This window comes from Peromyscus eremicus, chromosome 3 (assembly GCF_949786415.1).
Source record: "Peromyscus eremicus chromosome 3, PerEre_H2_v1, whole genome shotgun sequence".
NCBI lineage: Eukaryota > Metazoa > Chordata > Mammalia > Rodentia > Cricetidae > Peromyscus > Peromyscus eremicus.
The window spans coordinates 42192938-42214355 of record NC_081418.1 but is presented as its reverse complement, the minus strand read 5'-3'; the positions used below and the strand labels follow the sequence as shown (position 1 = coordinate 42214355).

Below are 21418 nucleotides of genomic sequence, written 5' to 3'. Positions count from 1 at the left end.
TCAAGCCTGGTCCCCCTCTGGATGACATTAACATGTCAAAAACTGCTGGGACAATGTATATTTTGGTTATTCCCAGGGATGGGGGCAAAGAGGGGAAACAGAAGAGCTCAGGCCTCACGTTTCCCTGAAGACAGCAGGGGGTGGGGGGAGTGTCCCGGATATGTCAAGCTGCCCTGAGGAATGCCTAAGCAGACTCTGTCCCTTCTCAACCCTGAACACAAAGAGGTAGCAACCAACCCTAGAGGCAATAGACTGTTCAAACTCGCTTCTATTTGCTAAGGGTCCAACAAGGGTGTGGGGAAGGGATGCTTAACTTGGGATTCAGGAGGAGTCCCAGGCCTTGGGGAAAGGGGTGAACCCCAACTGCTCTGGCCTGAGTAATGTGGCTAATAGGGGTGATTCAGGGTGTGTTTCATGATGGTCCGAATCGCCATCCATGTCTCCTGGGCTGTGGGAACGATCTGTGAGGCTGGCAACAGAAAGCCATATTGTCCAGTGTCCCGGAGCTCGAAGCTGAAGGCATACTTGATGCCGCTGTCATAGGCCCAGTCCACCGTGATCCCACTGGCTGTATCTAAAAAGAAAAGGGCCAGAAGGTGCCCGGGAAAGAAGGAGAAGATGTGGCCACAGGGCATAGAAGAAGCCTGTGTGCAGCATGGGCGCTGCAGCCCACCTGGGTCTGCTCACATCGGACTTCCTGATTCAGATCTCATCCTGGACCCTACCCCGCCCACCCCCAACCGCTTGTCTCCCTTGCAGAAATGGGCCTACAGGCTGAGAATCTTTCCCCTCGAGGAACTTTGAAATAGGCCAGATCGCAGGAGACAGACAGCTGCCTGGATGCCACCATCCACCCAGCCCAGCCAGGTCAGCGGTACTGCTCAGGCTGCACCTGCCCTGCCCCAGGCAGATGTCGCTCACTCACAGAGGGTGGTACTGATGCTGCCAAAAATGTACTCGATCCCGTGCACCTTGTGCAGAGCCTTCACTGTGTCCTTGGCAAGATTGAACTGCAAAAGACAGCCGAAGAGTAAGCGGCAGGGCTCCCCCGCCCATGTGCTCAGCCGCTGGTGGAGTGTGCGGTGGGAACCCTGCAGGTTGGCCATGTGGACAGTGCGAGACCTCCAGCTTTGAACCTGACCACACTCTTCCTGTTAGGGTGTCTCCCTATCGTTGGTCCAGACCCTCATCCTGGGAGTCAAAGTCTGAACCACCTGGGGGTGCACCAGGGATGGGCTCTCCTAGAGAGAGGCCTCCTGCTGTCCCACGCTCTAAACAGCCAAGCTTACCAACTCCTCGTGGTTTGGCACAGGCTCCAGAGAGTGGCCATAAGGGTACATGACCATCTGGGAGTAGCTGTGGATGGAGATCAGAGCTTTGAAGTTCCCGTGGCTTGTGATGAAGCCCACAATTGCAGCTACCTCTGGCTCCGACTCAGGTGAGGGCCCTCGATAAGTCTCTGAGCAGGGGTTTTTGTTAGAACCATTTCCTGAAGGTAAAATAAAACCGCCAAAAGGGTCAGAGTACCCAGGTGTGGCAAAACAGTGTTCATGAAACACCCTTACGTCTTGCAAGCTCTTTTTGCAAGTTGGTTGAGGTCATGTGACTGCTTCTGGCCAATGAAAATGTAAGCAGCAATGATGTATCTGTTCTGTTTTGAAGCTGTTAAGGAAAAAGGTAGCCAGACCTGGTAATGCATGCCTTTAATTCCAGCACTTGGGAGGCAGAGGCAGACAGATCTCTGTGAGTTCAAGGCCAGCCTGGTCTACAGAGTGAGTCCCAGAGAACAGCCAGGGCTACACAGAGAGACCCCAGCTCCAAAAAAAAAAAAAAAAAGAGAGAGAGAGAAAGAAAGGAAAAGAGAGAGAGAGAGAGAGAGAGAGAGAGAGGAGAGAGGGGAGGGAAGGAGGGAGGAAGAAAAGAAGGAAGAAAGAAAGGAAGAGAGGAAGAAAGGGTGACTCCACATTCTCTTCTGTGTGTCTGAAGCAAAACCTTCTGAACAGAAGCAACATGATGGGTACCTCTGTCACCACTGAAGAGAGATGTCAGATAGGCAGCTGCCCACCTGGGACTGTGTGTGCAAGATAAACTTGGAGTTATGTGGTTTTGTTACTGTTGTATCCCTTCACCTTATACATCAGGATGAAGAATGGAGCCACATCTTGGCTCCGGAACTCTGTAGGTTTGCAGGGAGCGCCCATGGCTCCCTTTGGGCTAAGTCCTGACTGTCCATTGGAGGGGCAGGCCTGCCTGGGAAGGTGCATCCAGAAGCAACCCCGGCCCTTCCCCAATCCCAGCCTCCTCTTGAGCAGCAACCCTTTCGTTGGCTCTTTTGGGGTTCATGCTAGTCAGGGGCTCAAACTCAGTATCTACTGAAGCTTGGTCCCCAGCCACAGTCCTAGAAGTCCCATGGCCTTGTGGCTCAGGGACAGACAAAATGGGTCCCCAGAGCTGCTTGAGGCTGGCCTGAGAATCACAGAAGAAGAGGCTTTTGAGAATTTTTCTCAGGGAACCTACTTGGAGGAGAGGGCAAAGAGATGAGTGTGTGTGTGTGTGTGTGTGTGTGTGTGTGTGTGTGTGTGTGTGTGTACTCACGCAAGCATGAATGCATGTGTACATGGGGGGTGGTAAAGCGCCTGTTACTCAGCCACGCCCCCAGGCCTGTGCTTCCATTTTTTGGCCCATTGAGTTTGTTGCTCCTCTTAGGACTTAGGTGCCTTGCCCACTCATTTCCTTCCCCCAGAGCCATGTCATATAGTGCTGGACAAGGGCTGGTCAAGATTTGTGGGTTAGCAAACTCATGGGGAAGGCAGATTCCCACTTCTATCTCCCCTTCTGTGTCCAGACTGCATCTAACATAAAAGCCCTACTCAGAGACCAAGTATTCTCCTCCAACTTCTGAAGCTTTGAGAAGGAACCAGAACAGCCTTCTTGTCCCTAGGCCACTCCACACCGTTCCTGCCCAGGAGTTCAGGTGAGGATGGCACAGCGCTCTGAGGGATGGTCTCCAGACTACCCACGACACAACAAGGAAGACAACATAAAAACCATAAACAAAATCTTCCCGCCCAGTCACTCCTTATTCCTGGCCAGAGGCAGCCCAGAGGCCGTTCCGTCAACCAAGGGCACCCCCCCTCAGTTGGGTGGTCCTTGCCTCAGGTTGGGGACCCTGGGTAGAGGCGGGAGAGCAGCGCCCGGGCTGGCGCGGGCTGGGCTCACAGTGGCCTTGTTTGTTGTGTCTGATGAGCTCCTGCACCTGCTCCACTCGATGAATGACAAATAGCAACAGATGAGCAGAGCGGGAAGGCTGAGAGCTTTGTCTGTGTTTGCGGCCCACGCAGCGAGAGCGGTTCCCCTGCCAACGGCCAGGTGGCTTTGCCCAAATATGGAGAAACACTTCAGGCCATTAGTTCTGGTTTGAGCTAAGCAGAATAAACTAATCTCCGCTGCCTGCCTCTCTGACGTCCACAGTCAAGGTCCTCTGAGCCCGCCTGTCTCACAAGTATCTGCTAATGGATTCATTAGCTGTTTATTTTTCCTTCTCTAAAAAATCTAATTTGTAGCAAGGGGAAATCTCTGAAAAGAACATGGTGAATTATTAAAGCACTAATCTTTGGGTAGTGGGATTATGGGAGCTTTTCCACCCCTTTGGGCCCCCCACCCCCATAACCGTTTTTACATTGTGTATCTACAAATTTTTATTTTGTTTATTTACAGAGAGACCCACAAATGTTATTTTCTTTAAGACAGAATTCATCTACCTCTAAACTGGGCTACCTCAGTTTCTGTGAGTACTGCCATGTCTTAGAGCCATGACCATAGGCTAACCCTGGTCAATCTAGAGGCAGACAAGTCCAATTTTACAGTCATGATCCCTTACCACAGAGGTTACACATGACCCTGATCCTCAGGCACCCACCACCATGTGACCTGGGCCTTTGCTCCTCCATCCTTTAGAAATTTCCTTAGTTTTTACTGTTAACCAACTCCAAAAAGCCAGATTTACAGAGCCACAGACACCTAGAGCTAGAATATTCTATCATTAGCTTGGCTGCCAATCTATGGATCTGTTTGTTAACCGCAGTGGGTGGTCTCCCTTGGGGAGCCCCCCCTTGTCTCCCCTGTGGAGTATAGATTCTCTATCTGGGGCTGCAGGCTGTATGGATCCTGTAGACTACCCTGGCTGGTCCTGGAATCCCACCCATCCAATCGCTACTTGGCTGGGATCCTGATATTCCCTCTGAACGTTCTAGAAGACTTGGTTTCCCTATCTAGTCTCTGTGCCTTTGGCACATGTGGAAGAGAAACAATCAGAAAAGATCATCAAAGAACCCAGGAGAAAGCTGCCAAGCCAGCCATGGGATGGTATAACTCTGCCAGAATGAGCTAGCTTCCTGGAGCCTTTCTCTGCCATGTTGAGGATTTGATACTTGCAATGTGTCTTCATTTTAATAGCTAAAGGTTCCCTTAAAGACTTGGCATATAGATCCACGTATCCTACGAGCAATCTCACCTACATACCACAGTCAATCTTAGCTGTGTGCTTACCTGACCCTGGCCACGACACACATCTATTAGCCAATGATATTGTCCATGCCTCCCAACTTAGGAGTCAACCCAGTCCGATGGTATGAGGGAACCTATTGAAGACCAACCACTCCTCCTCAAGCCCTGCCCTGGTGGAACAGATTGCCATACCTCCGAAGCCTATCTTCCAGTTCCTGTTGAGGTCCACGCCGATGCAGGCAATGCCATGTTGACTTGACTTGTTTTTTCTCCACAAGCGATTCTGAGAAAGCCCAGGGCATGCAACCTCGTTAATTGGGCCCACTCCCAGGGACAGAAGAGCTGACATCCTGGCCCATGAAAAGGGGAGAGGGTCCTAGTGGGGCAGGAAGGAACATAGGGAAGGAACCTCCGGGGACAGGATGGGCTGACATGGAGCTGCGCCAGGCTGTGTGCAGAATGGATCTTCTGTGGTTCAAGGGAGGGCTTAGGGAGAAATCCAGTCTTACGCTGCCAATGGCAGCTTCCTCGGGCAGTGAGCGTGTTGTTGGGAAAGATGGTTTTAACCCCATAGCGGTAATACCCCTGCAGTCCTCTTTTTTACCAGGCAGGCTCTCTGTAGAAAGCCCCTGAAGAAGCCAGCTCCAGAGTCTGCCATGACATTTCCCTGCCCCAACACTCCAGAGGACCACTACTGGGGATCCCCAGCCACCCTTACCATGCTGTGAGTAAAAGCAAAGCCATCAGGGTTGGTGACAATCTCAATGAAAATGTCCATGGCATTCAATATTTTTTTCAAGACGTGGTCTTTGCCATATGTATTGGCAATCTGCAAGAGAGGGTGACAGTAGGTGGTCCTTTCCAGGGTCTCCTGCGGTGCAGCAGAACCTTACACAGGAAGAGGTGGCATTGGGTCATCAAACATACCCCACACAGAACCAAAAGCTGAGTTTTAAACAACTAGAATTCAGAGGCTAGCCAAACTCCCTAACTGTAAAAGACCAGAACATATGATAATGTTCCAAAGGACAGGAGGGGACAGAGAACGCTGAATTTAAAGGAACCAAGTCAAATTTTTTAACTAGAGGTCCCTTTAAACACCCAAAAGTTCCCTCCCTCTGGTCCCAGTCCCTTGATGCTATTCCCCAGTTGCCAGTCCCAGCTGACCTTCTTCGAGATCCAGATGCCGGTGGCGTGGGTGATCCACTCTCGGGAATGGATCCCAGTGTCAATCCAGACAGCCCGGCGATTTGAACCTCCAGTGCTGAACTGGGGAAAAGAATCAGACCACAAACAGAGGGATGACCAAGACAGCCATGGTGCTGTCCCTCCAGATGACCTTCACTGTCTGGAATGAATCAGTATGCCAGAGCTCTCAACCTGAGACAAGGAGAACATGCTGGTGATACACGCACACACACACACACACACACACACACACACACACACACACACACCAGTGAAGTACGAAACACACATGGTGACCTTTGCCTTACAGCAGGATTCTTGGAAGGCAAAGCCACCCAACCTGGAACACGGAATTTCCCAAGACTGAAAGCACCTTAACACTGTGCCTCTTGCCAGGCGGTGGTGGCACACGCCTTTAATCCCAGCACTTGGGAGACAGAGGCAGGCGGATCTTTGTGAGTTTGAGGCCAGCCTGGGCTACCAAGTGAGTTCCAGGAAAGGCACAAAGCTACACAGAGAAACTCTGTCTCGAAAAACAAAAAACAAACAAACAAACAAACAAAAAAAAGACTGTGCCTCTCAGACTTTAATGGGCACGTGCTCTCATGGAAATCTTAATGTGCGGGTTATGGTGCAGTGGGTCTAGGGAGGCCTGTGAAGTTTGCAGTTCTAATACATGTTATTTCAGAGGGTGAGGACGGGAGTGAAAAGCCACACTTTGAGGAGCAACATCCTTTTAGAGAGAGAGAGAGAGAGAGAGAGAGAGAGACTGTGGCAATGCCTGATGAGAGATCAGAGCAGAGGCAAGTGAAGTCAAGGTCATATGACTGTTCAGAAACATCCACCAGAGCCCGGTGAGCGCCTCAGTGCCTACCCTCCCTGACAATCGATGTCGAGCACCCCATCTAGTTCACACGCTGGAGCAGAGGCTCGGGATTCTTTTCTAGGAGGGTTGTGATGCCCATCCTGTTTCCATTATGGCTAAGGGCATGACAGCTTGCTCAAGCTCTGTTCAGTGGCCCCCATGAAGGGCTGGAAGGTTTCTCCAGAGCTGCAGGCCTATCTGTAGGGCTGCCTAAGCCAGATGACCTCAGTCCTTATCGAATGAACCCATGTGCACCTCACTTCTGACTCAGCAGGTAAATCGAGTTTGGCACAGTTAAAGGCACTGACTCACACACAGTCACCCCAAGCTGAGGTGACAGCTGCCACTCTACAGCCCTGTCTCTTAGCAACCTTCCACTACTTCCTGCCCAGGTCCCAGCACTGCCACCTGTCCGTACCTGCAGAGGTGACTCCCTGATTGCACAAAGCTCATGGATCGGTAGTATATAGTATATGCATATCTTTGCTATTCAGAAACTCCCACCCAGCCATTTATAAACTCCATCTTATGATAAAGACACTCACTCTCTGGTCTACTGCCTGATGCAGTAGGCTCTTACCTTCAGGACAAGAATGGACCGATTTTCAAAGCTGTTGCCAATGTGAATTTTGGAGACGAGATTAGAATGTTCAGCTACGAAGTTGTCAATCCAACTATATATCTGAAAGCAACAAAGTCTATCAGACTGGCGGTTAAATGGGGGGGCGGGGTGAGTTCCAAGCATGTCAATGAATATTGTTCATCCATCCCACCTTTTTTATTGCTTTCCTACTTCTCCTGAGAGTCTAAAAGAATGTGGATCAAGATGTGCAAACCCTGAAGATGCCCTCACAGCTAAGGGAGATTGACTTGTGCCCTGGCTAGAATGCCAGGTTCCTTACATCCATGCTGAGCTGTACTTTCACCTGCGAGAACAGCATGTATTGAGTCCACTCAAATCCTAGGTGTGAGCTGCCTGTGGTAGCACATGTCTGTAATCCCAACCCTTGAGAGGCCAAGGCAGGAGGATCAGCAATTCAAGCCAGCCTGGGCTACATAGGAAGACCCTGTCTAAAAAATAATATAAATAAATAAATTCCTAGACACGGCCTGCATAGATCTCTCTGTTGCAAATTCATTCTCTTGTCTTCACTCTGTGGTCCGTTTTATCCACCCAACAGATCTCATAAACTCTGGAGTGCCGTTTTATATCTTTTTCACTCCTTCTAGACTCAGCAGCTTGGAGGGAAGGGTAGTATTTTATTTATTGTTGACATCAATAACAGTAACAGTCTATATTAGCTCATTTTCTTGTCCTTTCAGTACATATCAATGCATAAACATTAGAAAGAAAATGGATTCTCTATTACAGGGCTTATGAAATAGAAGAGTGATGGAGGAGACAGTATCAGTAATGTCATGTCTTTTGCAGGCAAATGAGACCTATGCCTTGAGTTTCTTTCTGGAGTGGAAGTTCCTGTACCCGTCTGTATGTTCTCCCTTAAACACAGTGACCATTGCTAAAATCTGACCTAGCTGCCTGTCACTGTGATCATACATTTCCTCCAAGTACGAGCAACTGCTTGTTTCTACAAGCATGGCTTCCCAGTATGTCTGGATTACTGCCCCTCAGACCTCAAGAATCCACAGCTGGGGCCACAGAACACCAGGACTGGTCACAGGGAGGTCAACGAATCACTGGTCAGGGGATGGGCTATGAATGCAGTCTCCACCTACTCTGTTCTGACCTATCATGTGTCCACACCTTAGTGTGCCAACCAAAGAACCACTCCCTGGGCTCCCAGCCTGCCTCTTGTACGTCTGAGCTGTAGTCCCCACTATCCAACTCTGGACCCCTTTAGGCTGCTGCCCCCAAACATCCCTTTACCTAATGTATTTTCTCTGTGCTCCCCACGTTTACAATCTCTTACAGTCTCAGAATCCTTCTCTAGTCTTTGCCTGATCCTGGCGGTCCGAAGGGGTTCTGAAGCATGGGGGCTTCCCCAGGTGATCCTACCTCCTCCAGTGTATGATAAGAAGAGTAGCTGAAGCTACTGGTACTGCGTTCCAGCCTTCGGGACCTCGCCATGGCATCTCTCTCTTCATCCAGCAGCACCTAGCACATAGGAAGACACACTGGAGAGGCAGAAGAGAGCTCCACCCACAACATCAACACAAGGGAACGAACCACCGTGAACGTGTGCCATGCACCAGAAGGGTGTATGGTTGAAGGGTGATTCTCCATGTCCTAGCATCCATGCTATCTTTGCCCAGATGAGCGTAGAGGAGTCAGTGTGAAGGGACAGGCTCTAAGTGTCTCTGCTCCCAACCCCTGTGGTACTTGCTGTAGCCTTGGTTTCCTCAACTTAAGAACTAAGACAATAGTCTCAGCTGTGCGGCCTCACAGGACCAAAGGGAGCGATGTGTATGAAGGTGTGTTTAGAAGGGTGCTCACAGGTTCCTGCCAATGTTGGTTTTGTACTTTGTAACACTGAACCATGGACACTGACCACCCTACGGGAGCAAATGACTGCTCTGACTTCCAACATCAACTCTTCTTCCAGGAAGTAGTCTAGACAACTGGTATCTAAGCCATTCAGAAAGCCAGACGTGGACAAAGCCAGCCCAAATCATGATGAATGTGTCAATTATTCTCACTCATCATGTCAACTGCCTGCCAGACACAGCACACATGAGCCAGAAGCCATGTCTTGGGGTGTTGGCTTACTGTTGGCATTCACCTTCATGTAATGGTTCCCACTGACCATAGGAAGAGAGGGCACTCAAGTGCCTAGGCTGACTGTTGACCGCTCCCTCCACCCACCGCTGAAATCACTGCTGGGACACTGTTCCCAGCTCAGGGAAGAGTGTGACAGGCAGGTCCTGACCTAAGGCACCCCAGGACTAGCACTGATTGTTCAGTATGGGAAATGCCCAAGCTCTTCTGCCTGAGAATGTGAGCCAGCACCATCATCAACCCAAAGGGACCTCCTGAAGCTCTGGGTCACAGTTTGGACATTGCCTTATTTGGTGACCAATGCCTTTTGGTCTATGAAGTATCTTTATCCTCTGTTCTTGCTCTCACTTGATCTGGTCAGATGACCAGATTCCAGGGAAGGAATGAAGTCAGGATTGGGGTGTTTTAGAGATAAAACAGATTGGAGAGGTGACAGCCCTTCAATGCAAAGCTAAGAAGTGTCAGAGACGAGATGAAAACCAGGTCTTCTAGTTCCCAGCAGTGGATTCCTCAAGCCAAGCTTCAAAAACTAAAGACTAACAGTAATAACATATACACACAGATATGCATATCTATCTGTGTGTATATAAATAAATATAGATAAAGAGAGGAAACAGAAGTATGCAAAATGTTAACAGCTGAAAACTCCATCATATTATTCTCGCAATTAAAAAGTTTTTTCAAGTAATGAAAACTCAAGTATCCTCAAGCACAGGAAAACAAGACATTAAAATGCCAAAAATAAATATAACAAAATGCTAATGATGCCTGTTCGAATAAGATTAGAATTTTGAACATTTTCCCCCATACTCTGATTTTACATTTTGGCAACATGCTTATACTACTTCAGTGAGCAAGGACTTTGAAGTGAATAAATAATATCAGAACCAAAGCCTGACTGGCTAATGTGAAGTACCAGCTGCAATGTCTTCAGGCCCAGGGCGGGGGGAGAGAGAGGGTCCCCAACCGCTGCTCTGCATGAGGCTGCTTGCCCAATGACTCCTTTTTCTGAGGGGCCCCTGTCCACTTGCTCACAACCCTCAAATTAATAGATTATAGATTCTTTAAATGCGCCTGGAAATCAATGTCTGGGGCTCCTATGACTTTCTGTCTCAGCACCAACTACATGTTCAGTAATTATGACTGCCATGTTTCTAGCTAGGCTGGCCCAACTTGAGGCTTCCCATTTGGGCAAAGCCAGAATGACTGAGTAAGTCAGACGTGGCTGGAGGAGACCTTGTCCTTGTGGGCCACTCCCAAGCACAGCCCTGGGAAAGCTCTCATAAAGGAATGTGTCTTCCTCCCAGGAAATCCACCCAAATCGCAGCAGCCCACCATGACAAATGTCTGTCTGTCACTGAGGGCTGGTACAACCAGCTGTCGTGAGCCGCTGGGAGAAGGCAGACAGCTGAGTCCAGGCAGGCCTGGTCTTTCTCTACACCCACCAGAATGCAGCTACAAGGTTGGGAGCGCCTATGCCCCAGGGTGTAGTAGGACCTGAGTTGGGAATGGAAGGTGGGGAGACTGGGAAGAAAGTCCTAGATGGTCCAGTTCTTCCAACATGGCCAGGGACACCCACAGGAAACAGCTTTGAAGAGTCCAGCCTTGGTTCCATAGTCAGGTTGGAGGCAAATGGGAGGTTGGCACCAAACTGCAAATGTCTTTCCAAACACCCTCCCAGCCCCGTGGATGTACAGGACACCCTCCTAGGAGCTGGGAACCCTCAGCCCTGACAGCTGGCCCTCAATTCCAGGAACATTAATCTACCCTGGCCTGAAAACTCAACAAATGTTTGCTCCCTCCTGGGGGTGAGGGAAGAGGCTGAGAGCTGAGAAGGAGGCCTTGCGTGGGTTCAGGATGTCAAACAACCCGGTCAGGCTCCTCAGGGGGAAGCACTGGACTGAGAAGCTCAGAAGTCAGCCATTTGCCCTCCCTGGAAGCCGTAACCTGACAGGGGCCGTGAGACCTGAATGTGAATTCATTCGTTACAGGGATGAGGAAGGGTGAGGCCTTGAAAGACAAACAAACAAACAAACAAACAAAACCCACCCCTGTGGTGAGGGAAGGAAGCAGCCCAGGACCCCAAAGGTGGAGCTGAGGCCTGAAGAATGCCAGGCTCCATGCAGCCTGCTCCAACCACAGACCTCCACAGACACAGCTCACAGTGGGGAGCTGTGTGTTTTCAGCAGGAAGTCCTCTTGGATTCTTTCTGACCCTCTTTCTCTAGGCCTAATGTCTGCTCTGTAAGCACCATATCTGGGAGGGGCGACAGACGAGACATTGTTAAAATTGAGCCCCTCAGCAGTCAAGGCTGAACCATTGGGGAGTGAAACCCAAGTTAAAACACCACACACAAGCAACCATCCTGAATGGCCCAGTGTGGTTCCCTAGTCAGGCTGTCTCAGATGAGACATTAATACTGTTTCTAATCTGGGCTCTGCCTCAGTTTCCCCTCATACAATGAGGATTATTTCATCACACACTTTAGCACATGCCTAAAAGTGCTGACCTGAGGATCAGCCTGGCACCCAGTAAATACTAGCTAACTTTAGCTAGGAGGAAGAAGAGGGTGACGGCCATGACAGGGGGCTGGGGAAGCAGGAGAGGGGACAGATACAGTTTAAAGAGGGGTGAAAGCCGTGAGCAGATGAGCCGTGCGGATACCTGCCTGAACGGCATTCCAGGATGACACCAGCAGACACAAAGGCTTGAGATGTGGATACCGCCAAGGGCCCTGAGCAGGAGTGCATCAGGCACGTTCTCGTCAAAGAAGATGGCAGGGCACAGAGCACGAGGCAGCAAGGGTGACTTCCGGCTGGGGGTGGCTCACCTGGAGCCTTGGCCTTTTCAAGGACTTTGCGTTTATTTTGAGTTGGAAAGAAGCCCCCGGAAAGTTTGCCTGCCTGCCTGTGTTCCTTCCTGCTTTTTAAAAATCTATTTGTTTGTTTGTTTGCTTGCTTGCTTATTTATTTATTTACTTACTCACTCACTTAAGACAGAGTCTTACTATATAACCAGCTTGGAACTTAACATCCTCTTAGCTCCGTCCCTAGAGCGGTGGGATACCCAGTCCCAGTTGAAGAGTGTCAAGTAGGGGAGGAATATAACCGGATTTATGTATTTTGTAAAGGACTCATCTGGCTACTGCCTGGAGGATGGATAATAGTGAAGCAAGGAGAACAGTTAGACAGTTCGGGGAACACAGCTTGGCACTCTATGATCCCAGTTCTCATGGAGGTTGAGGCAGGAGGATCTTGAGTTTTAGTGAGACCCTTTGTGGGACACTGTACAGTCCCCTAGTGATAGTTACATGACCCACAGTGGTAGTTTGGGATGCATCAGAAGTATTTGAAAGAAGAGCCTGCAGGATCTTTGGTAGGCTGGATGGAGGGTTTGAGAAGGGAGTCCAGTATGACTCCCAGGGGGCTTCTGAGCTCCCTGAGGCTGTGGAGGAGCAGACAGGGACTTGGGATGCTCCTGTTGTACCTGGAGAGTTTGCAAGGACCTTCAGACAGCCATGGAGACTGTTGGAAGGTGCTGGAGTTCAGGGAAGACATAAGGGGTCATGAGGAGGTGGGAGGGACTTAGCTCTGTCGCCCTGGACCAAGGTGTGGAGACCGTCTTAGTTCCTGTGATCAACAGATCGACCAGGGAGGAACAGTAAAGCGTCCTAGGAGACCAGAGGAGAGAACCGCCCGAGCTGCACCAGGGAAAGATGGACAACTGGAGCACAAGTGGACCCAGTGGTCCCTGTGCCTTTGTCCAGGACCCTTTTGCTGAAGGGAGGGGCAGACAGCCTGCCAAAGGAAATTGGTGGTCAGAACAAACAAAAAGTGAGTATTCCGAGTTTTGTTCTAGAAGGAAACGGAGAAATAGGGTGGTAGCTAGAGAGGGGAAAGAGATGGATCAGGAGGATTTTTTTTTTTTCAGGGAGCTCAATAGCTGCCTATTTGTATGCTGATGTGGGTAAGCCTACAGAGAGAGGAGCTGGTGGAGCGGGATTTATACTAAATTGTATTTCTCTCTGGATGGTCAGAGCATGGGTGATTTTTGTTTTCTTCTTGCGCTTTTCTCCTGTTTTCCAAATTATCTAACATGAATATTTATTAATTTTGCAATCAGAAAAAAGCCATTAAAATCCGAAGCGCTGATTGCTCAAGTGAGGTCTTTTGGTGGTGACTCATCCCAGGGAGGAAAAAAAACACCGAAGGACTGAAAAGAATGAAGAGGTGAAGAAAAATTAAATGCAAATGAAGCACCCTCAGAATCAGATCGTTTCTTGCCTGGCCCACAGCAGTTTCCCCCACCAACCTCCTCCTGTCAGTCTCCCGGGCCCTGTCTCCAGCTCAACCCAACCCCAGGAAGAGGAGCTTCTCTAAAATGTAAATCTGGGGGTGTAAAAGACCCCCCTAAGTCTCCCCTTCTATCTACGGTTTGGGGGATAACCCCCCCCACTTCACAGGGCCAAAGATGCCCTTTACGTGGAGTCAGATCAGGGTGGGGGGCCTCCTTCCCCGTAAGCCCCCCTTCCGTGCTCAGCCGCACACACGCATGGGTAATTACCGCTTCACAGCGCCCGTGACGTGCCTCTGGTATTCGCTCCCATAGCAACCTGTGCACACTTCATCGGGGCACTCACCCACTCCACTGTAACCACCCATTTACTCCCCTCGCTCCCAGCCCCCCACTCTCTCCAGCTTCCCTGGATACAGCCCTGAGTTTGGTGGGTTTGTTTCCGTTTGCAGTTCCTGTGTTTCCAAGGGCCTCGCCCAATACTCAGCACACAGTAGGCATATGTGTGTCTGCAGTCCCTGGTCCCCTCCTCAAAAGTCCTCCCAGCCTCTGGATACAAATCGAAACCTGCAAAGCTTTCCATGATCCGCTGTGCCTGGCTCGAACTGCCAAACACACCTCTTTTTAATTTGCCTTCTCTTGTGTATTAATTCAGCAAGCACTTATTAAGGCCAGGGGTGCACCGATCGATAAGAGAAATGCAGCTGAATCTGGGGGAGACCAATATACTCCCCACTCCCTCACACACATGCCGGGCCTAGACCCACTGACATCATTCAAGCTACCATTATTGAAGGCTCACTTTGAGGGGACGCTGCTAGTCCTGGAGTCGAGCTTGTGTGTCGGTATCTCAAATAAGCTTTCTCCATATCAACCTGGTGTACAAATCCCTTCTGGTCCTGTCAGTACTTCTGAGCCTCTGGCCTGCACCCCTCCCCCACTGTCACCACAAATCAACCAGGAACAACAGCCTCTCCCCACCCCTGGCGCCCTCCGAAGCCACAGAGTGACCTCAAGGGCGGCAGTCCCAGCTTGATGCTTTGCAGGCTGATGGTTGGAAATTCTGCTTGCAGAGGTTAGAGCAGAGAGTTCAGGGCATTTTCCTGGGAAGGGATCCCACAGGAGTTCAGGCGTGGGGACTTCAGGAGAGGATCTCTCTCTGGAGGGGTTGGTGAGGGGAGCTCAGGGGTGACCCCAGGGCTGTCCCTGACATGCAGAAATCAACCAAGTTTTTTGAGGCTTCTGAGTGTCTGGTTGCCAAATGCTGCTGGGTTCCCAGGACTGGCGCAGCAGAAGGAGGAAAACGGGAACTTCAAAATAGAGGCATGGGCTAAAAATGAGAACTCAGTTCTGCTCTTTTGATGTGGTAGCCTCTTTTGTCTGTGTGAGTTTCCCCATTTTTGTTTGTGGGGGATTTAATTAGAGAAACATCCCACCCCCACATGTTGAGCGGGAAACAGATGTGTCTGATGAGGGATAAAGGACTTTGAATGGACCCCAGTGCCCCAGCCCTGTGCTGGCCTGGGAAAGGAATGTTGCCTAATGCGTTGATCCCTCGGCATGCGGTGTCAAGTGTGTGCGCGCTGGGAGGCTCCGTGTTCCCACACTCTAAGCCTTTAGAGGAGATTAGTGCTGAGCAGTGTGGTTAGGAATGAATCTCTGTGGCTACAATTCTACAGGTACACAGGATGCAGCCTGGGAGGCTTAACATCAGAGTGGTACCCAAGGATCTGTTACGGGAGGAGGCTGGCTACCAACACCCCCTCCCCATACGTCATATGTGCAGGCCGTACACAGGAGGGCCAGAAGCCAATGTCTCCCTCAATCACTCTCCACCTTATTTTTTGAGGCAAGGGTTCTCACTGAACCCCTTGTTCTCTGATTCAGCTAGACCGGCTAGCCGGAAACCCCCAGGGTCCTCCTGTCTCTCCACCTCCCAGCACTGGGATTATAGGCAGACTCAGTGCTTGCTATGGGTGCTGGAGATCCAACTCAGGTCCTCAAGCTTGAGTGGCAAGCACTTTACCAACTGATCCATCTTCCCAGACTGGTGAGGCTCTTTGGGATGAACACAGGGCAGATGAAATCGATTTTCGTGGTGCTTAGCAAAGACAATGGAAGACTGGAATCAAGTGAGGACAGGGAGTTTGGGAGTTTAAGATGCCTTTCTCTCTACCCTAACCTGGGTAGGGTCTGCCATGCTCCCCGAGGTATTGGAAGAATCCCATCTGGGGGAGATGCTCAGAGCACATTAGGATCGGAGAGGGAGGGTCAGCAGGGTCGCATTGGGCTTCTTCCCCCCATAGAATCCTTCTGGTACTGAGTGTCTGAGACCTAACGGAGGACAAGAGGAAACCATCAAAGGGACTAGGAAGGACCTTTGCTGTTCCCTTCTGTCTCCATTTCCTGTATCCTTTGCTGGTAGTTGCCAAGTCTTCCAGAAGCAGGCACATCCACAATTGCCACACTGTGAGTACTCCTTGCCTCCATGAGGGAACTCTATCCCAGACTTAAAATTCCTCTTAGAAATGTGTATTGTTTTTATATTTTATTTAGTTTGTTTTGGTTTTGCGTGTGTGCATACATGTGGTCATGTTTGTTCGCTTTTTGTTTTGAGACAGCTTATCAGGTGCCCTAGGTTGGTCTTGAGCTCACTACATAGCTCAGGATCCTCCTGCCTTTGACTCCCAAGCACTCCGGTTACAGATACGTGCCACTATGCCCAGTTTTATGGCTAGTTCTATGCAGAACTGAGCATTGAGCCCAGGGCCTCATGCAAGCTAGGCAAATATTCTATCAACTGAGCTACATCCCCAAGCTCAGAAATGTACAATTTCATTTCTTCCATAATGTATCCTCAAACATGCAGCTGGATATCCACAAGCAAGATGTCTGCACTTCGCCTAAGGGGGTTTTTGTTTTGTTTTGCTTTGGTTTGGTTTTTTGTTTGTTTGTTTTTTCTCCATGGTGTGAACCAACCAAAAAAATGTGGAAAGTGAGATCCTCACTGTGACCCAGGGTAGGACCTCACCTGGATGTCCTTTATCATGACGCTGTAAGCAAGGCCGTGAGACTTCAGATAAGCTTTGACATCATGTAGTTCAGAGAAGGGAACTCTCATGTCCACAGGGAGGCTAGGTCTGGCCGGACCACGCCAGAAGTCCACCTGGTTCACAAAAAAAGAAACAAAGAAAAGAAAAAAACACAGTTGTGTTTATTGCCTGTCCTTATATACTCATTTGGTAGGCATCCTGGGGGCCGGGGGCTAGGTTTCTTTTATACTTCAAAGGGATCCAGTTCCATAAAGAAAATCCTAGGGTTTGCAGAGAGGAATAAATCCCCCCTCACCAAGCTTCTTTCTCTGTTTCCTGGTTATCTTTACCATCTCGACTCACTCATTGTCAGTATTTCACCTGGATCCACAGAGCCCTAGAGCTCCTGTCACCTAGGACATTAGCCTGGATGAGAACCCAGGCCAGAAGAGGCAGGCATGTCTTCTTCTGGTCCCCTGAGAAGCAGAAGAGGCAACGCTGGAGCCCACACCCTACGTCCATCTATACATCTGTAAAATGGAGACACCGAGAGCGGTAGAACCCCTCATTGAGAGGGACCGAGAGCGGTAGAACCCCTCATTGAGAGGGACCGAGAGCGGTAGGATCCCTCATTGAGAGGGACCGAGAGCGGTAGGATCCCTCATTGAGAGGGACACTCCTACAAATAGCAGCAAGAGCTTGGGGCCACATCTAGAAAAAGCTGGTTGTTTTACAAGCCCTCAAACAAAAGCCCTCTATTATAATTGTCAAAGAGAATGTTTTCCATTGTGAAAACTTGTAGAGGACAAATGTTCTTGGAAACAGATACCCAGGCTGACAGACACAGACCCAAATACAACACAAGTTTGCCAAACGAAGCCATTCCAATTGGAAGGCAGATGTGAGCAGCCCCTATGCTACGTGGCAGCAGGGACATCTGTGATCTCCTGTGGCTTTAGGACATGACGGCTGTTTTCAGAGCGTGCTCATCATTCCCCCATCCACGACAGAGGGGAAGGATAAAGGAATCACAGCCAACAAGGCCACCCAACTTTATGGGGACATGGCCCTAACACGTGGCAGAGAACATGTGGACTTGTCCACAATCTAGTGAATGTTTTTGAGACCTCAGGAAGGTTTTGGGGTGGGAGAGATTAAGGGGGCAAGACAAGGAGCCGAGGTGGACAGTCACACCAGCGCTGTGACAGACCTGTCCCCAGGAGCAATCCTCACCTTCTGGGGCTTCAGGCCCTCCAGATCCCTGAGAAGTGACAGCTGCTTCTCATTTTTGGCCAGGACTCGAAGAACCTGGTCTCTGGGAAAACATGGGGAGAAAGTGATGGCGGTCTCCAGGAATGCTAGGCCGGTGGAAAGAGGTAGGAGGGAGAAGAGGGAGACCGGACTGGAGGAGACTCAGCATGGAGGAGACTCAGCAAGGACTCGGAGCTCACATGTCTACCCTCCCACACACAGAGCGAAAGGGATGGAGAGGCGGGATGGATAGATTCAAAGGGGCTGGGGAACCAGTGGTAGCTCCAGGTGCTGAACCCCACGGAAGGGGAGACCAGGCCACCCCAGCCTCTCCAGGCAGAGCAGCTGTGCTTCTTTCCTTTGAGCTGGGTAGGTAGGTGGACAGTGAAGAGCTAGAGTCCCACATCATGAGCTCCAGGGTCTGAGATGAGATAGTGCGGGCTCTCTGCCTGCCAGGTTCTGGGACCCGGAAGGTGACTCCCTTTCTAAGCTGTGTCTCTTTCTTGCTGGATAGTCTGTAGCTCAACCTTCTGGGACATCGGGAGGCCTGGTGTGCATGCTCGAGCTTGCTACTATTCAAAGGAGGATAACAGCACTCTACTTTTGATACGAGTGTATAGTCTAATGAGGGTTAACAATTTCTTCAAGGATTTGAGGAGAAATATAAACCTTCAACCCTAAAGAACATGTATACAATCTGTTGCATGTGATTTTAGAAGTTTTTTTAATTTGTTTTTTTTATTGATGTATATTAATTGTACTTACTAATGGGTTTCGTTATGATCTTCTCATGCATGCATAAATGGATTTTGATCCTATTAACCCCTTCCCCATTATCCTCTCTTGTCCCTTCCCACTTGTCGGATCCGTTCCCTCTCCCCAACTAGTCTCAATTTTAGGAGATCCTCTCAGAACCCTGAAAACTTAACCCTGAGCTTCAGGTTTAGAACTCTAGATTGGAGAAGAATAACATGGCCAAAACATCTGCCCTGGAGTACGAGTGGTAGATCCAAGAGCCTGAAGGGGGTTCTGGATGGGAGCTGAAACTTTTGTCTGATCTCACCCAGGAGTACACATACATACACACACAGACACACATACCACACACACTACACACAGACATAGACACAGACACAGACACACTCAGAGCATTTAGGGCTTTTCCTTCCCAGCTGATCTTCCTTCCTACCAAGCAGCAGCCACTCACCCTGTGAAATTCACTTGGCCCCAAGCTACAGCCAGGATAAAGGTGCAGACCAGAAGTGTCCGTCTGTCCACAGGGGACAGCCCAGGGCCTGTTCCTCTGCCTAGGGGGCCCTGCATGCTTCTTTCTCCAGGCAAGCTTCAAGGGCTTTCTTCCAGCTTGGCCATAGCCTAGGCTTCACGACAGCAAGTCACCTAAAGGCCAGCAGGCCGGGCCTGAGAACGGACATGGGGCTCTAAGGGTCCAGGGCTGGCGTGTGGAACCCACATGCCAGGCCCTGGAGAACCAGACCACCCCTCCTCCCTCCTTTCCTGGGAGGGGGTGGAAAGAGAGGGAAAAGGAAGAAAAGACCCTTAGCTTTTCTTTCCTCTGCAGGATGGGGAGGAAATTCCCTGCGCCAACCTCCTCACGGGCATCAAATCCTCCATCTCCAGAGAAAGAGAAGTAGCTAGTGGCGCTAGGCTGTCCCCTCTACACAACTGCCCCTTTCTGCCCTTCTCCCCTTTCCACACACTGACACTGTCACTGGGCCATATGCTCCTCACACAGAAGAAAGTAAGCATCACTAAAGGGTCACAGGTCTCAGGACAGGGAACTGGGTGCCTTTGACCTGTCAACTCTCAGGGAACTAACTCTACAGTCAGGTGCTGTTGAAAGTACCTTCCCTCCCTACCTCACAGGAGACCTGGAGTATTAGAGGAGACAAGCTGGATGAATTGGCTTGTGACCCCTGGCACACGTAATGTCTTCTTATTTAGAAGGCATTAACTCGTGGCTACAGGTCTGTACTCCTGCTGGAACAGGGAAGGTGAAGAGACAGTGGAAGAAAGGGGGTCTTTCAGCCAGGACGCCTCGTCTCTGCCATCAGTCAGTCACTGTCACTGTGCCGAGACGGGCGGAGCAATTGCTGCAGGCCGTGAAGGCCATGGCCGTCATTTGTACAGTTCTCAACAAACAACAAAGTCCACTTCTCAGGCCTGCAGAAGCCCTACACAGTCTCCTTACAGTTTGGGAATGGTAAGAACAAAGGAGAGGCCAGCACACAAAGTAGTCATCTTGAAAGGATGAAGTGAAAGATGGGGCCTGAATGACACAGGGTGAATCTAACAAGAAAATCTGAAAGAGGTGGGAAGATTCCGAGCCAAAAATCCAACAGAGTTCTTCTGTCCACAAAGGCCACTTAACTGTCGCTAGAGATTCTCAGCAGCCCCCTCTCCACCCATCCTTTCCCACAATAGCCAATTAGCTGGCCATGTGTGTTGAGGAGGTCACTCTTCTATTGATGGCTGGCCCCGCTCTCCACCCCCCTGCCCTACTCCATTATTTCATGGGTCAGCTGTTCGGACCTGCCAAACTCTCCTAGAACCCCAGCTTTGGAAACGCTCAGAAAGTAACATTAGCAAAGGGCTTAAGGACCTAGGAAAGAAAGCGATTGTACTGCTTTAGTAGCCATGGGAATAAAAGAATGAGCCGGTAAATAATAGCTCAGAAATTCAAAAGAAAAAAGTGGGAATGGTACTAGTCACCGAGAGCACCCAGCATCCTCTTGTTCAAAAGCATCATTTTAAGCCACTAACAATGAGACAAATATCCCTGCACTTGGTTTAGGAATGGGAGAGAGCTGGAAAGAAAGAGAGAGAGAGAGAGAATTAGAGTGAGGACAAGGGTAAGGAGAGAGAAAGAGAATTGCTTGGGAATTCTGGAGAATTCTATGGCAGCACTTCCAATAGAACTTTCTACGATAATGGGAATGTTCTACCTCCACATCATCAGGAGGACAGTCAACTTGCCCCTTGACATGCCTGAGAAATTTTTAATTGTGTTTCATTTTCATTAATTTAAATAGCCCCACTTAGGGAATGCCTACAGTCTCAGACAGCCGAGTTCGGTGGGAATTTATCCACCCTCGGAGTACCACAGCCAATGGCAAAATGTGAAGCAGAAACACGTATATATGTTTAACAAAATACTTCATACTGGCTTCTCACTCCTCATTAATGGTTCATTAATCATTTACTCAATAAGCCGTCTGCTGGAACACCTACTATGTGCCAAACACTTGGCAGAGATCTGGAGGTAAAACAGTGTAACTAGTCCTGGCCCTTATTATTTCTAACGGGTGAGTTGGCAATGCAGAGCACAGAGCAGGTGACTGTGCTTGTGCTGCCTGGGGAAAAGCACTGAAGGGCTGGAAATGTCCTTAAACAAGTTTGTTGAAGGACTTTTACTTCCTGCAAGTGGGCAGGGTTACACACTCAAACAATCCGGCCCAAAAAGAGCAAGTAGGATGCAGGGCACAATATTTTCAACAACATCTTTCTAAGTGCAGCATGGGGTGCCAC

At 49.8% G+C, this 21418-nt stretch overlaps 1 protein-coding gene across 3 annotated transcripts; it reads right to left on the bottom strand.

The window, feature by feature from the left end:
• Positions 1-252: 252 nt before the first annotated feature.
• Positions 253-19890, bottom strand: Cpa5 (carboxypeptidase A5). 3 transcript variants are annotated; one of them, XM_059257512.1, is made up of 12 exons: positions 19750-19890; positions 19080-19291; positions 17855-17936; positions 16621-16755; positions 8577-8675; positions 7140-7241; positions 5674-5775; positions 5225-5335; positions 4699-4789; positions 1290-1489; positions 926-1010; positions 253-574 (listed from the first exon to the last, which is right to left on the bottom strand). In XM_059257512.1, exons 2-12 carry the CDS (start codon positions 19193-19195, stop codon positions 387-389), a joined length of 1311 nt encoding a protein of 436 aa, XP_059113495.1. In that variant the 5' UTR covers positions 19196-19291; positions 19750-19890; the 3' UTR covers positions 253-386. The 3 variants fall into 3 exon arrangements, with proteins under 3 accessions (XP_059113495.1, XP_059113496.1, XP_059113497.1); XM_059257513.1 differs by having other exon boundaries at positions 253-568; XM_059257514.1 differs by lacking the exon at positions 19750-19890 and having other exon boundaries at positions 17855-17979; positions 19080-19169.
• Between the last annotated feature and the right edge of the window lie 1528 nt (positions 19891-21418).